Here is a 13,905-nt window from a genome sequence, read left to right as displayed (position 1 = left end):
CACCTGTCTGTTTTTCACACAGACACGCCCCAAGTAGGAAGTGCTGAGTAGAGCAGCAGAAACTGTTAGCTGCTAGCAGAAGAGATGTTTTGAACGCGGCTTCAAGCGGAGGCGGATTTATTCTTCACTTATTCATCCGATGTGTGAACGCATCTGTTTAGGATATTGTCATCCATTCCTTGTGCTGACCACGCTAAAACAGCGACATCATGGAGCACATCCGTACACCAAAGGTAGAATTTACTATATAGTAGAATTCTGCGAGGTCTGCCCTGGTGTGGCAGAATCAGTTGTGATTTCAAAGTTACAAACACTTGTTAAATGCAACTGAATTTATGCATTTATCTATAAATGTATCTAACCTATGGCATAGTGTCACTATATAAATTGGACGCGCAGCTCTCAAAAGTGTTTATGTTCATCTATATCGTCTGGCCTTGTTGTATAAATGAACTGAATGCACTTGAATCTAATCCCGGTAATTCGTATGTGGATTTTCTGCCTTTGTGGCAGAAAATCTGTGCATTTCAAAATATTTGCAGAACTGGTCTGTCCTGAAAGCTTTGGGCCTTGGAGGCTGATTCTGCATTTCTATGTTGTCTGAAGAAGGTATTAGAATAGTGATGTAATGAATAAGGTTCACAAAACTGCCTTATGTACAGTCATGGCCAAAAATATCGGCACCCTTGGTAAATATGATCAAAGTAGGCTGTGAAAATTAATCTGCATTGTTAATCCTTTTGATCTTTTGTTTTAAAAATTCACAAAAATCTAACCTTTCATTGGATAATAAGAATTTAAAATGGGGGGAAATATCATTATGAAATAAATGTTTTTCTCAAATACACATTGGCCACAATTAACGGCACCCTTTTATTCAATACTTTTTAAAACCTCCATTTGCCAGTTTAACAGCTCTAAATTTTCTCCTATAATGCCTGATGAGGTTAGAGAACACCTGACATCAGAGACCATTCCTTCATCCAGAATCACTCCAGACCCTTTAGATTCACAGCTCCATGTTGGTGGTGCTTCTCTTCAGTTCACTCATTTTCTACAGGGTTCAGGTCAGAAGACTGGAATGGCCAGCAGAAGCTTGGTTTTGTGCTCAGTGACCCATTTTTGTGTTGTTTTTAGGTTTGTGTTTGGATTATTGTACGGTTGGAAGATCCAAACATGGCCCATTATAAGATTTCTAACAGAGTCAGTCACTTATTGATTTTTTTTATCTGTTGGTATTTGATAGAATCAGTGATGCTGTGCATCTAAACAAGATGTCCAGGACCTCCAGCAGAAATATAGGCCCACAACATCAAAAACACAGGAGTATATTTCATTGTACACATGGGGTATTTTTATCCCTGTGTTCACCAAACCCATCTTGAGTGTTTGCTGCTAAAAAGCTCATTTTTTAGTTTCATCTGACCATAGAAGCCAGTCCCATTTGAAGTTCCAGTCGTGTCTGATGATAAATGAATATGCTGGATTTTGTTTTTGGATGAGCTACGAGAATTTTTCTCGAAACCCTCCTGAACAACATGTGGTGATGTAGGTGCTGTTTGACATTTTTTTTTTTTAAGGTTTTCTGACCCCGAGACGCAACTATTTTCTGCAATTCTCCAGCTGTGGTCCTTGGAGAGTCTTTAGCCACTCAAACTCTCCTTCTCACTGTGCATTAGGACGATATAGACACACGTCCTCTTCCAGGCAATTTCGTAACATTTTATGTTGATTGGAAATTCTTAATTATTGCCCTGATGGTGGGAATTTTCACTGCTCTAGCTCTTTTCTTAAAGCCACTTCACTAATTTGTGAAGCTCAATTATCTTTTGCTGCACATCAGAAATATATTCTTTGGTTTTTCTCATTGTGATGGATGATTAAGGGAATTTGGGCTTTGTTTTCCCTCCTATTTATATTTCTGTGAAACAGGAAGCCATGGCTGGATAATTTCATGTTCATAATCACCCTGGAGTGCTCAAAATTGTGAATATGAATGGGAATATACTTCTAGGGGTACCAATAATTGTGTCCAACGTGTATTTGAGAAAAACATTTATTTCATAATGATATTTCCCCCCATTTTAAATTCTTATTATCCAATGAAAGGTTCGATTTTTGTGAACTTTTAAAATAAAAGATCAAAAGGATTAACAATGCAGATTAATTTTTACAGCCGCCTTTGATCATATTTACCAAGGGTGCGGATATTTTTGGCCATGACTGTATACTGTAAATGGTCTTATTTGTTGTGACATCATAAAGCACTGTGACATCAATTATTACAATAACTGGAGTATATTAAACTTTATCTTTTTCTATTTTCACTATCTTCTTATCTCATCATCTTCATGTCAGGGTTTTCAGCCAGGGGTCCGGGGCCCCTAAAGGCACTCAAGTGGTTCTGTTTAAGAAAATAAATAAATATAATAAAGAATATAAACATTGTATAAATAACATATACATACGTGTGTGTGAGTGTGTGTTAAAGGTGTAACTGATATGTAGATTATGTCTGATTTATGCTATTTTACTACCTGAACTCTGTACAAAGTTTATACGCACTGTTGCTTTTGTCAATTTCCTGTTAAAAATTGTACTCTCTGTTTGTTTTGTGATGTCCGCTGATTTTATTGCGGTCACAGGAAGTGTGTTGCTTAGCTGCAGGCCAGTTGCTGGGAAACAGAGGCAGATCTAATTGTAATATACAGTAGTTTTAGATAATATGAATGAATGTCTCTTGGTGTCTGTGTTTGGTGACTCAGTCGTTTTTTTTGTTTGTTTTCACTAAACTGACCCTCTAATAATATTTTCCATCTTACTGTATGTCAAAACATGTAGTAGGATGTAATTTGTCATGTGATGTCGACCAATATGATACGCACTACCAATTAATGTGATGTATTAATGTAATACAAAGCCGTGTAACTGTAGGAGTCTGTTGTGGCTTATCAGCTTAAAAATGACTCAGCATATGTATGCAACCCCCATGAACACAAATATTTTAACATTTTTGATTATACTTGGAGCTACAAATAAAAGCGTAGCTCCATTTAACAGATTTGTACCATGTTTAAATAAATTCCTCAGGTTTTCTCTTAAAACATATGCAGAAAATGTGAAAAACTTGAGTAGATTTTGCTTGGTCCTGTCAGTGAAAGTCTATTTATTGTGGATTATGCCAAAGTTGCTCATGGTTAGGTTCATATTTACATAGTGGAAGATATATTTAGCTCTACTTGAGTTACTCACAGTTTCACAGTTAATCTTAATACATTTAAAACATGTAACGTGTGCTTTCCTCCACAGGTAGAACAAGTGAAGCTGCTAGATCGCTTTAGCAACAAGTCTGTCACAGGAACCCTCCATCTGACGGCCACACATCTGATCTTCGTGGAGAGTAATTCAACCAGCGCCCAGGAGATATGGGTATGAAAAGCCCCTCTTAACCGCCTCTAAATAATCTGTTATGACGTGATAAAGAATTCCTGTGTGACCGACAGGGTAGCTTGGATATACAGTACCACCCGTTTTGTTTACAGGATTATAGTGAATTAGATCATGGGAATGAGGTTACTAGTTCCTCACGTTGGCAATAGGCATTGTTGCTGTGGAAACCTGTCGTCTGAGCTTGCCCTCGAGGCCAAGTGAATACGAGAGTGTAGGGAAGGCCAGGAGAGGACATGAATACCAATGACCCACATAGCTCAAGACGTGATCTGCCACGGTTAGAGTCCACTGATCGCTCCGTCTCTGTATGTGAGCGTATGGCAGATGATTAACTTTATCTTAGCCTCTTCTCCGCACAGGAAGCAGATCGGAAGTCGAGATGCTGACTGACACTGACCAACAACGTTTATTATAATATACTTTTGAGAGGTTTTATTGGTATTATGCTATTCATTTTTTTAATTGATTGAACTATTTTTGCCTGACGGGCGATAAAACTGATGGAACATTCCCATAGACTTACTTTGAAGGCTATTTCAATTTGGGCAAGTATGTAACTTATTGAAATTATTAGAAAAAAATAGATTTAAAATATTTATACATTACCGGTCAAAATCTTGTGGTCAGTAAGTTTATTTATTTATTTTTTTTAAGAATTAATACTTTTATTCAGCAAGGAGGCTCATTAAATTTGTAACATTACAAATGTCTTAACTATTTCAAATATACCGAACAAAATTATGAACGCAACACTTTTGTTTTTGTCCCCATTTTTCATGAGCTGAACTCAAAGATCTAAGACTTTTTCTATGTACACAAAAGGTCTATTTCTCTCAAATATTGTTCACAAATCTGTCTAAATCTGTGTTAGTGAGCACTTCTCCTTTGCCGAGAGAATCCATCCACCTCACAGGTGTGGCATATCAAGATGCTGATTAGACAGCATGATTATTGCACAGGTGTGCCTTAGGCTGGCCACAATAAAAGGCCACTCTAAAATGTGCAGTTTTATCACACAGCACAATGCCACAGATGTCGCAAGGTTTGAGGGAGCATGTAATTGGCATGCTGACTGCAGGAAAGTCCACCAGAGCTGTTGCCCGTGAATTGAATGTTCATTTCTCTACCATAAGCCATCTCCAAAGGCATTTCAGAGAATTTGGCAGTACATCCAACCGGCCTCACAACCGCAGACCATGTGTAACCACACCAGCCCTGGACCTCCACATCCAGCATCTTCACTTCCAAGATCGTCTGAGACCAGCCACCTGAACAGCTGCTGCAACAATCAGTTTGCATAACCAAAGAATTTCTGCACAAACTGTCAGAAACCGTCTCAGGGAAGCTCATCTACATGCTCGTCGTCCTCATCGGGGTCTCGACCTGACTGCAGTTCGTCGTCATAACCGACTTAAGTGGGCAAATGCTCACATTCGATGGCGTCTGGCACTTTGGAGAGGTGTTCTCTTCACGGATGAATCCCGGTTTTCACTGTACAGGGAAGATGGCAGACAGTGTGTATGGGGTCGTGTGGGTGAGCAGTTTGCTGATGTCAACGTTGTGGATCGAGTGGCCCATGGTGGCGGTGGGGTTATGGTATGGGCAGGCGTATGTTATGGACAACGAACACAGGTGCATTTTATTGATGGCATTTTGAATGCACAGAGATACCGTGACGAGATCCTGAGGCTCATTGTTGTGCCATTCATCCATGACCATCACCTCAGGTTGCAGCATGATAATGCACGGCCCCATGTTGCAAGGATCTGTACACAATTCCTGGAAGCTGAAAACATCCCAGTTCTTGCATGGCCAACATACTCACCGGACATGTCACCCATTGAACATGTTTGGGATGCTCTGGATCGGCGTATACGACAGCGTGTTCCAGTTCCTGCCAATATCCAGCAACTTCGCACAGCCATTGAAAAGGAGTGGACTGACATTCCACAGGCCACAATCAACAACCTGATCAACTATATGCGAAGGAGATGTGTTGCACTGCGTGAGGCAAATGGTGGTCATACCAGATACTGACTGGTTTTTGGGGAAAAAATTGTTTATTGTAAATGCTGGTCTTTTGAAATTTCTAGAATTCTGAATTCCGTTTTGGTTTCCACCAAAATATTAAGCAGCACAACTGTTTTCAACATTGATGATGATAATAAGCACCAAATCAGCATATTATTAGAATGATTTCTGAAGGATCATGTGACACTGAAGACTTGAGTAATAATGCTGAAAATTCAGCTTTGCCATCACATGAAAAAAAAAAAAAAGACACTTAAAATATATTAAAATACAAAACACTTATTCAGAATTGTGAAAGTATTTCAATTTTTTTAACAGTTTTCCCCTCGGAAAATCTCAGTACAAATGTGGTTATTTACAGTACCTAATAGTTACAGTATTATATAGTTTTTAATTGGGTATGTATTAAATTGAATATATATAATGAATTCTGTGTATGCTAGCAGTTTTAGCCTGTTATTACAAGGGCATCCTTGATCTTATTTTAGTTTACAAGAGATCTGGCCTCAAGAGCACATTTTTGTGACTTTGTTCCAGCACTTTCTAAAAACTAGCTGGCTGGTTGGAGTAACAGATGTTCTCATGACAGTCTGGAACCCAACTGAAATAAATTTGCACTCTCACGTGTAGTTTCTTCACTCTCAGGACCAGCTCGCACAAAACATCTCTCTGCCTGCAGCAATGCCTTCTGTTACCTATGCATTATGCATTACGTACACACTTCAGTGATCAATGGCAACAGCACACTGAGTCACGACGATGCAAATGGAAATGCAGATACATGCGCATTTTAATAACACCCCATATTTTGACCTTCCAAAAGTGCTGTGTAGTTAATTGAATATGGTAATCATGTATGAGTGTCTTAGATTCTCCTTGTCATGTTCTTGCACATTACATTCCTCTTAAAGAGAGGAACACAAGAAGAGGAAGGAAGAAAAATGAGAGATTTCAAAACTAATTCAAAAAAAAAAAAAAACCTGATGCTTGTGACTAGTCATTGTGGCAGGAAACCGAGTAGACCAGTATTTAGAAAAATTGTTGTTCATCACAACTATAAATATGTTCCACTAACATTTGACAACCATAGAATGGCTTTTTCATTTCAAACAGTGTATATATGTATTGTTTTTCCATTTTAAACCTTACAAGCTTTTTTTTCTTTTTTTTTTACATTAGGAAGGTACAATATATCAGTTACCAGCCGATATTAGAGTTTTATTTATCAGTATTGATCAATATTAGAAATTTAATTATGCAAACTTATTTCCATATTTTTAAATCTGAATGGCCTTTTCCATCATCTAATAGTCATAATTTAATTTTACACTGTTAAATGTAATAAATATCCTTTTTATTTAGATTGTACATTATATCTATTCGGTTAGCATAATCTTAGCATTTAAAAGGATTCATTTTAGATTCGGTGTTTATATTTAATTTATTGGGCAAAATAGTGTCGAATTTTAATATTGTATGCAATTTATCAGTTATTGGCCATATCATGAAAAAGTCTGTTGTCTATAATAATATACTTTAAAACAATTATTGGAATCAGTCAGATATTTAATTGTTTTTGTACATTAAGATGGTCTTTGCCATCATTTAACACTCACTCAGAATGAATCTTTAACACTTATTACTTTAATTTAACACTTTTATAATTTAAAAGTATTGATTTTAGTTTCAGTGTTTAATTTGAACTTATTTAGACAAAATAGTATGGAATTTAAATATTGTATGCAATTTATTGGTTATTGGCCTTTTTTTTTTTCTTTTTTTTTTTTTTACTATCACTACTCCCCTATTTGACATTTTTCTTTCAAATAAATGCCACTTCATCCATTTTTAATTGTGGCTTAACTGTCCAAATGCACTTTAGTTGAATTCTGTAAATGAGTTTTGTATTGATGTGTTTGTGTGTTCAGATCCTTCATCACCACATCGCCTCCGTGGAGAAGCTGTCCCTCACAACCAGTGGCTGCCCGCTCCTCATTCAGTGCCGAAATTTCCGGGTTGTCCACTTTGTGATTCCACGAGAGCGTGACTGCCATGATATCTACAGCTCTTTGCTCAGGCTACTGAGACCAGGTGGGTAAACTCACATGTCAAGAATAAATAGACTGCAGAAGTTTCCTGAAAGTCACAGGGGAGACCCTTAGGTCTTGGCCACCCTCTGTTCTGTGACTGAACAACGGATATTGTGGTCATGCGTTGTTGGCTGGAGGTCAGGGACATGTGAGCATCAGTAGCAGCTCCAGATGGTCGCCTGAATACTTTGACTTTCATTTTCACTTTTGTAAAGTTTATTAACTCATTTATTCTGTACACCAGTGTCCTACGACGAGCTGTACGCGTTCTCCTACAACCCAAAGCAGAATGACCAACAGAGAGAGGAAGGCTGGCAGCTCATAGACCTTGCAGCTGAGTTTGAACGGATGGGTGTGCCATGTGACCAGTGGCAACTTACAGATGTTAACAGGGAGTACAAGGTATGATTGGAGGGCAAATGTGTGGAATATGTTCAACATCACCTTCTCTTTCTTTGAAATCTAATTCAGGATGTGTGTGACCTAAAATTGGGTCTCATGAGGCTGCCAGGCAATCGAAAATAGTGTATGTCATGTCCCTCAAGACGAGTATTAGAATAATGTGGTTGGAATAAAACTAGGTTTTAGTCAGATAAGCATACACCAGGCGGTGGTGGTGTTTTATTTGTGAACGAATCTGATATACTTTGGTTGTGAATGACTCTGTTTGTTAACAAACTGTTAATTGATTCAGTTGTTAATTCATAATACAAAAAGACTTGAGTCACTTGTCATCACCTATTTGCATACCAATATAACCTGCAAAAAAGGACACTGAATAAATTAGTGCATGAATCTGAAGAAATCTTTTTGATGGATTGAAAACATATTAGACGCTGAGATTAATCAAATATGTATATTTGTAAGCATTGCAGAAAATTATGATATAGAATTATAATATTTATTATTACTATATATGTGACCCTGGCCTGGACCACAAAACCAGTCTTAAGTGTCAGTTTTTCAAAATTGAGATTTATACATCATCTGAAAGGTTTTTTAGGATAGGACAATATTTGGCCGAGATACAACTATTTGAAAATCTGGAATCTGAGGGTGCAAAAAAAAAAATCAAAATACTGAGAAAATCGCTTTTAAAGTTGTCTAAATTAAGTTCTTAACTTCAGTGGTGTGTTTCCATGATTTTTACTGGTACTGCTTGCTTTTATGATGCGGTAATTTTTTTTTCCTTTACAGCAGTTATTGTTTTCTTTAGTGTATTGTTAATGTGTCTGATTTTAAATTGTGTGCTTAGGTGTGTGAGACATATCCGAGAGACTTATACGTACCCATTACAGCCAGTAAACCCATCATAGTCGGAAGCTCCAAGTTCAGAAGCAAAGGCCGATTTCCTGTTCTTACATACTTCTACCAAGAGAAGAAGGTAAGAATGGTGTAATCCGTCTATACTAATAAGAAAAGAAAGCCAGCGGTCGAAATGAAGGATGTAGACCCTTTCTTCATCTTTAGGGTTCATTAAAACTATTTTATGTGCAGATGTCTGTCGACAGTAATGAGTAATGGGCGTTAGTTGTTTGTTCTGTGCGATGTTAGATAAACGGAGCGGAATGGTAAACCGGTAATGGCTTGTCAACACACAGAAGCTGATTATGTTAAACAGCAGTTTTGCTGGCAAGTCATGGCTGTATGCCAGAGGCTTCCTCCCAACATCTGCATTGGTCTTGTTAAGTCTGTCGTTCCTCATTTACTCTGCTTTTATAATGTACTTCAGGGTGGTGAACATTTATATTTATTTGTGTCATGTCTCCAGGCGGCAGTGTGTCGGTGCAGTCAGCCTCTCTCTGGCTTCAGCGCTCGATGTTTAGAAGACGAACACATGCTTCAGGCCATCAGCAAGGCCAATCACAACAGCCGATATATATATGTGATGGACACGCGGCCTAAGGTAGAACATGATAATATTTTTTTGTGTGTTCTTCAAGCTAGTTGGGTGACCATAACAGGTTCCTTAAGCACTTTTTGTGTTTTCACAGTTGAACGCACTGGCGAATCGTGCGGCAGGGAAAGGCTATGAGAATGAGGACAACTACTCCAATATCCGCTTCCAGTTTGTGGGCATCGAGAATATTCATGTGATGAGAGGAAGTTTGCAGAAGCTTCTGGAAGGTCTGAGACTGCTGACGTATGGGAATTTGGTTCATTCTCATTTCATTTTGTGGATTGTCAAAATCTGTTTTTTTGTGTTTCTATTAGTGGTGGGAACGCGCTCACTTTCCATGACTGATTACCTGGTTGGACTGGAAAACAGCGGATGGTTGCGTCATATCAAAGCCATCATGGATGCAGCTATATTCCTTGCTAAGGTAAAACTCTAGCCTTCTTGCTTTCAGTATTATGCCCCTGATTCTTCAGTATCCAGGGGTATTTTAGTATTATTTATATATATTTTTAGTATTTAGTAATATTTTAAATAACATTTATTTTTATATTGTTGTCTTTTTTGCTTTCTGATTTAGTAATTTTGTATAAATATAATATTTCAGTTTTAGTGTTTTTAGTAGTACCTAAACTTATTTCAGTTAGTTGCCAAGACAACATTCCTAATTTTTATGTAGATTTTTAAGGTTAATATATTTTAATATATTTCAGTTACTGAAAATTATTTTAGTATTAGTTTTTCTAACAATAACAACACTTGACATGAATTCAACAGATTTTTCATCAGTGTCATTTTAGGATTTAGGTATTATTATAGTTATACTATTATTAGTTATATAGTTTTTATTCTTATGTTTTCATTTTAATTTTAGTAATTTTGTTTTTTTGTCATTTTTATTAGTTTGCTTTTTAAAAAATGTGTACATGGTTTTTATAATTTATTTCAGTTTTAGTTACCTTAGTACAAAATGAGAAGTGTCGGCAACTAGCTGAAATTTTATATATATATATATACACACACACACACACACACATCAGGTTGTACTAAAATGTTAGTTTTTTTCCCCAGTTAAAGTTTATTTTATGTCAAGTAACAATTTTTTAGTTAACTATAATAATCTTGTTTGTCATAAATGTTGTTGTAATACCAGGCTGTGACTGTGGAGGGCGCCAGTGTGCTTGTGCACTGCTCTGATGGATGGGATCGGACAGCTCAGGTCTGCGCTCTAGGCTCTCTGTTGATGGATCCGTACTATCGCACCATTAAAGGTTTCATGGTAAGAGCCTTTTATCTGTTCAAGTTGACATTGTCGTTTGTCTTTTTCCACCATCTAATATATCTTCTTCTTGTTCTCAGGTACTTATTGAAAAAGACTGGATCTCTTTTGGACACAAGTTTGCAGACAGGTTAGCATGATTCACTGTTTGATTCCTAACCCTAGATGCTTGAAGAGTCTGGAATAACCTTGACGTCTATTTCCCCGCAGGTGTGATCAGTTGAACCCCGACCCAAAAGAGGTGTCACCCATCTTCACGCAGTTCCTGGAGTGTGTATGGCAGCTGGCTGAACAGTTTCCTCAGGCTTTCGAGTTCAGCGAGTGGTTCCTCATTCAGATCCACGAGCACGTCCATTCCTGCCAGTTTGGCAACTTCCTGGGCAACAGCCAACGGCAGAGAGAGGACCTTCAGTGAGTAAAACTAACATGCATTCGCTTCCTTCTCAAACCCTTACTTCATCTGTATATCATTACAGGTTGAAGGAGAGGACGTATTCATTATGGGCTCACCTTCTGAGTGAAAAGCAGAATTACTTGAACCCTGTGTACAGCCCAAGCTTTGCAGAATCACACCCAGTCTTGGAACCATCCACCCAAGCCTACCACTTCAAGTACAGATGACTAACCTCTTCTGTTTATAAATGACTCCTCCTTTATTTAGACTCTGCAATGGTTTAATCAGTAACTGGTTTGTGTTACAGGTTCTGGAGAAACATGTACCATCAGTATGACCGTTCCATGCACCCTCGGCAGTCCATTCTCAAACACGTCCTCACCTTGAAAGAAAGCAACCGAGAGCTTGAGGGCACAGTGCAAGCCCTGAAGACTGTGAGTTCACCTCAGGAATTTGGTTATCGGATAAAAATTAAGCCTTGAATGCTCATTTCCCATGAAAAAGATTTAGTCATGGATTTGTGTGCTGCAATAGTTTCCCCTGAGGGAACAGAAGACGTTAGTCAGAACAAAATGAGGCTGTGAAGGACTGAAGTATGGTTTGCTCAGTGTGTTCAAATAGAATGTGTAAAATTGACAGCCCATGCTTTCTGGAGTTACAGGCATTCAATATTGCCTCCGTGTATATGTATGTATTTATGGATATATGTATATGTGTGTGCTATTTATATTTAGTATTTATTTAGAATTTTTTATTTCTTTAACAGTAGTAATACCACTACTAATGATAATAATTTTACAGTTTTTGTTTTGTCTGGCAATTTAAAAACTGACATGTAGTAATAATAATAATAATAATAATAATATTATATATATGTGACCCTGGACCACAAAACCAGTCATAAGTGTACATTTTTAGAAATTGAGATTTATGCATAATCTGAAAGCTGAATAAATGAGCTTTCCATTGAATTGATGTATGATTTGTTAGGATAGGACAATATTTGGTGGAGATACAACTATGTGAAAATCTAGAATCTGAGGGTACAAAAAAAAAAAATCAAAATACTGAGAAAATCGCTTTTAAAGTTGTCTAAATGAAGTTCTTAGCAATACGTATTACTGATCAAAAATTAAGTTTTGATATATTTACGGTAGGAAATTTACAAAATATCTTCATGGAACATGATCTTTACTTAATATTCTAATAATTTTTGGCTATTGCTATAAATATACCCCAGCGACTTAAGACTGGTTTTGTGGTCCAGGGTCACATTTGTAAACATTTGAAACTTTTTTTCCCAAAAATGGCATTAAAAACCAAAGGAACAAGGAACATCATTGAAACTGTCTGTGCGTTTGTCAGCAACTCATTTTGCTTTTGTTATGAACATGTTTTCAGGTCTATAAAGTTGTCTTTGTGTGTTTCCACAGAAGCTCCAGAAGTTCGGTGTGAGTACATCTCCACTAAAGCCCAAGACACCTCCAAGAGGGCGCAGTCTCCCTCCCCGACCTCAGTCCCTTATCTTGGGAGCTCCTCTTCTCAGTCGGAAGGAAGTGCAGCAGGATGAAGACGAGGAAGTGTTCGGAGAGGAGGCCAGGGAAGATGCTCCAGCCAGTACTGGCGGAGAACGGACTGTAGAGGGCAGCAGTGCCACGGAGAACGGTTACGGAGAGCTGACGGGATCGTTCGGCTCCAAGAATGAGCCCGGTGTGGTCACCTTGGAGTTTGGAGTGGCCAGAATGACCTGCTAAGGACACTTCAGAACTTGATTTTGGAAAATTAAGGAATCTAGGAGGACTGGGGGAAAAAATTGTATATTCTGTTGTGAGAAAGATGAAGTATGTTTGCCTGTGTGTGTGTGTGTGTGTGTGTGTGTGTGTGTGAGCACACCGATGTGCGCAGTCGTTTACTCTACGTGATGGCACTGCACTCATGTACGACAGACAAAGAAATAATTGGGGGGAATTCAGAGATGGATCCCTTAATTTAAATTCATTGTTATATCTGTCAATTCAAATATTATTTCTGTCATCAACTACATTTTTAAAAAAAGCTTGTTTTTTCGTTTCTCATTTTTTAAAGAATGTCAATAGCACTAAAAAGAAAAGATTAAACAAAGAGCTGATGGACTTGTGACTCAAATCCTCCATTTTTTAGGATTTAAAACTTAATTTATTCACTGTCACTTGCTGTTATCTTGAAGGGTGGAAAGATTAATGCTGTCCAGAATGAAGGATGACTGTAGAGATGCCCTACACACAAGTGTCCCATGTGCAGTCTGGTCGATTAGGGGGGTTAAGTTAGGAACCCAAAAGGTTAATGTGATGTCATAGAGCAGGTCAAAGTTCATATTTCTTTACAGGTGATTATACGAGCTAACAATAAATCATTACGGCTACTAATCTAAATTAAGAATCTAAAGCAATCTCATTCCCACATTTTATATATATATATATATATATATATATATATATATATATATATATAAATAAATAAAACCATATTATAATGCCACAAAATAAGCAATTGCCAATATACACGTCTAGTCTTTTATGCTCACCAAGGCTGCATTTATTTGATGCATTTATTTTCTATGTTAATATTTAAAAAGTGTAATATATTCCCGTAATGGCAAAGCTGAATTTTCAGAAGCCATTATTCCAGTCTTAAGTGTCACATGATCCTTCAGAAATTATTCTAATATTATTCTAATATGCTGACTAAATATTTCCATTTTATTAATGCTGTTATTTTGAACTTT

General features: G+C 37.4%; 1 protein-coding gene across 1 annotated transcript; it reads left to right on the top strand.

Annotated features, from left to right (window-relative positions):
- The first annotated feature begins 19 nt into the window (after window positions 1–19).
- mtmr6 (myotubularin related protein 6) lies at window positions 20–13,273 on the top strand. The gene is made up of 14 exons (XM_058765539.1): window positions 20–233; window positions 3,310–3,429; window positions 7,410–7,572; window positions 7,816–7,973; window positions 8,827–8,955; window positions 9,343–9,477; window positions 9,566–9,698; window positions 9,786–9,895; window positions 10,622–10,747; window positions 10,828–10,877; window positions 10,958–11,158; window positions 11,224–11,358; window positions 11,449–11,575; window positions 12,575–13,273. Exons 1-14 carry the CDS (start codon window positions 210–212, stop codon window positions 12,893–12,895), a joined length of 1,932 nt encoding a protein of 643 aa, XP_058621522.1. The 5' UTR covers window positions 20–209; the 3' UTR covers window positions 12,896–13,273.
- Window positions 13,274–13,905: the final 632 nt, after the last annotated feature.

This window comes from Onychostoma macrolepis, chromosome 24, assembly GCF_012432095.1.
Source record: "Onychostoma macrolepis isolate SWU-2019 chromosome 24, ASM1243209v1, whole genome shotgun sequence".
Classification (NCBI taxonomy): Eukaryota; Metazoa; Chordata; class Actinopteri; order Cypriniformes; family Cyprinidae; genus Onychostoma; species Onychostoma macrolepis.
Note: the sequence above shows the minus strand (reverse complement) of the source record. Positions and strands in the feature narration are given on the sequence as shown.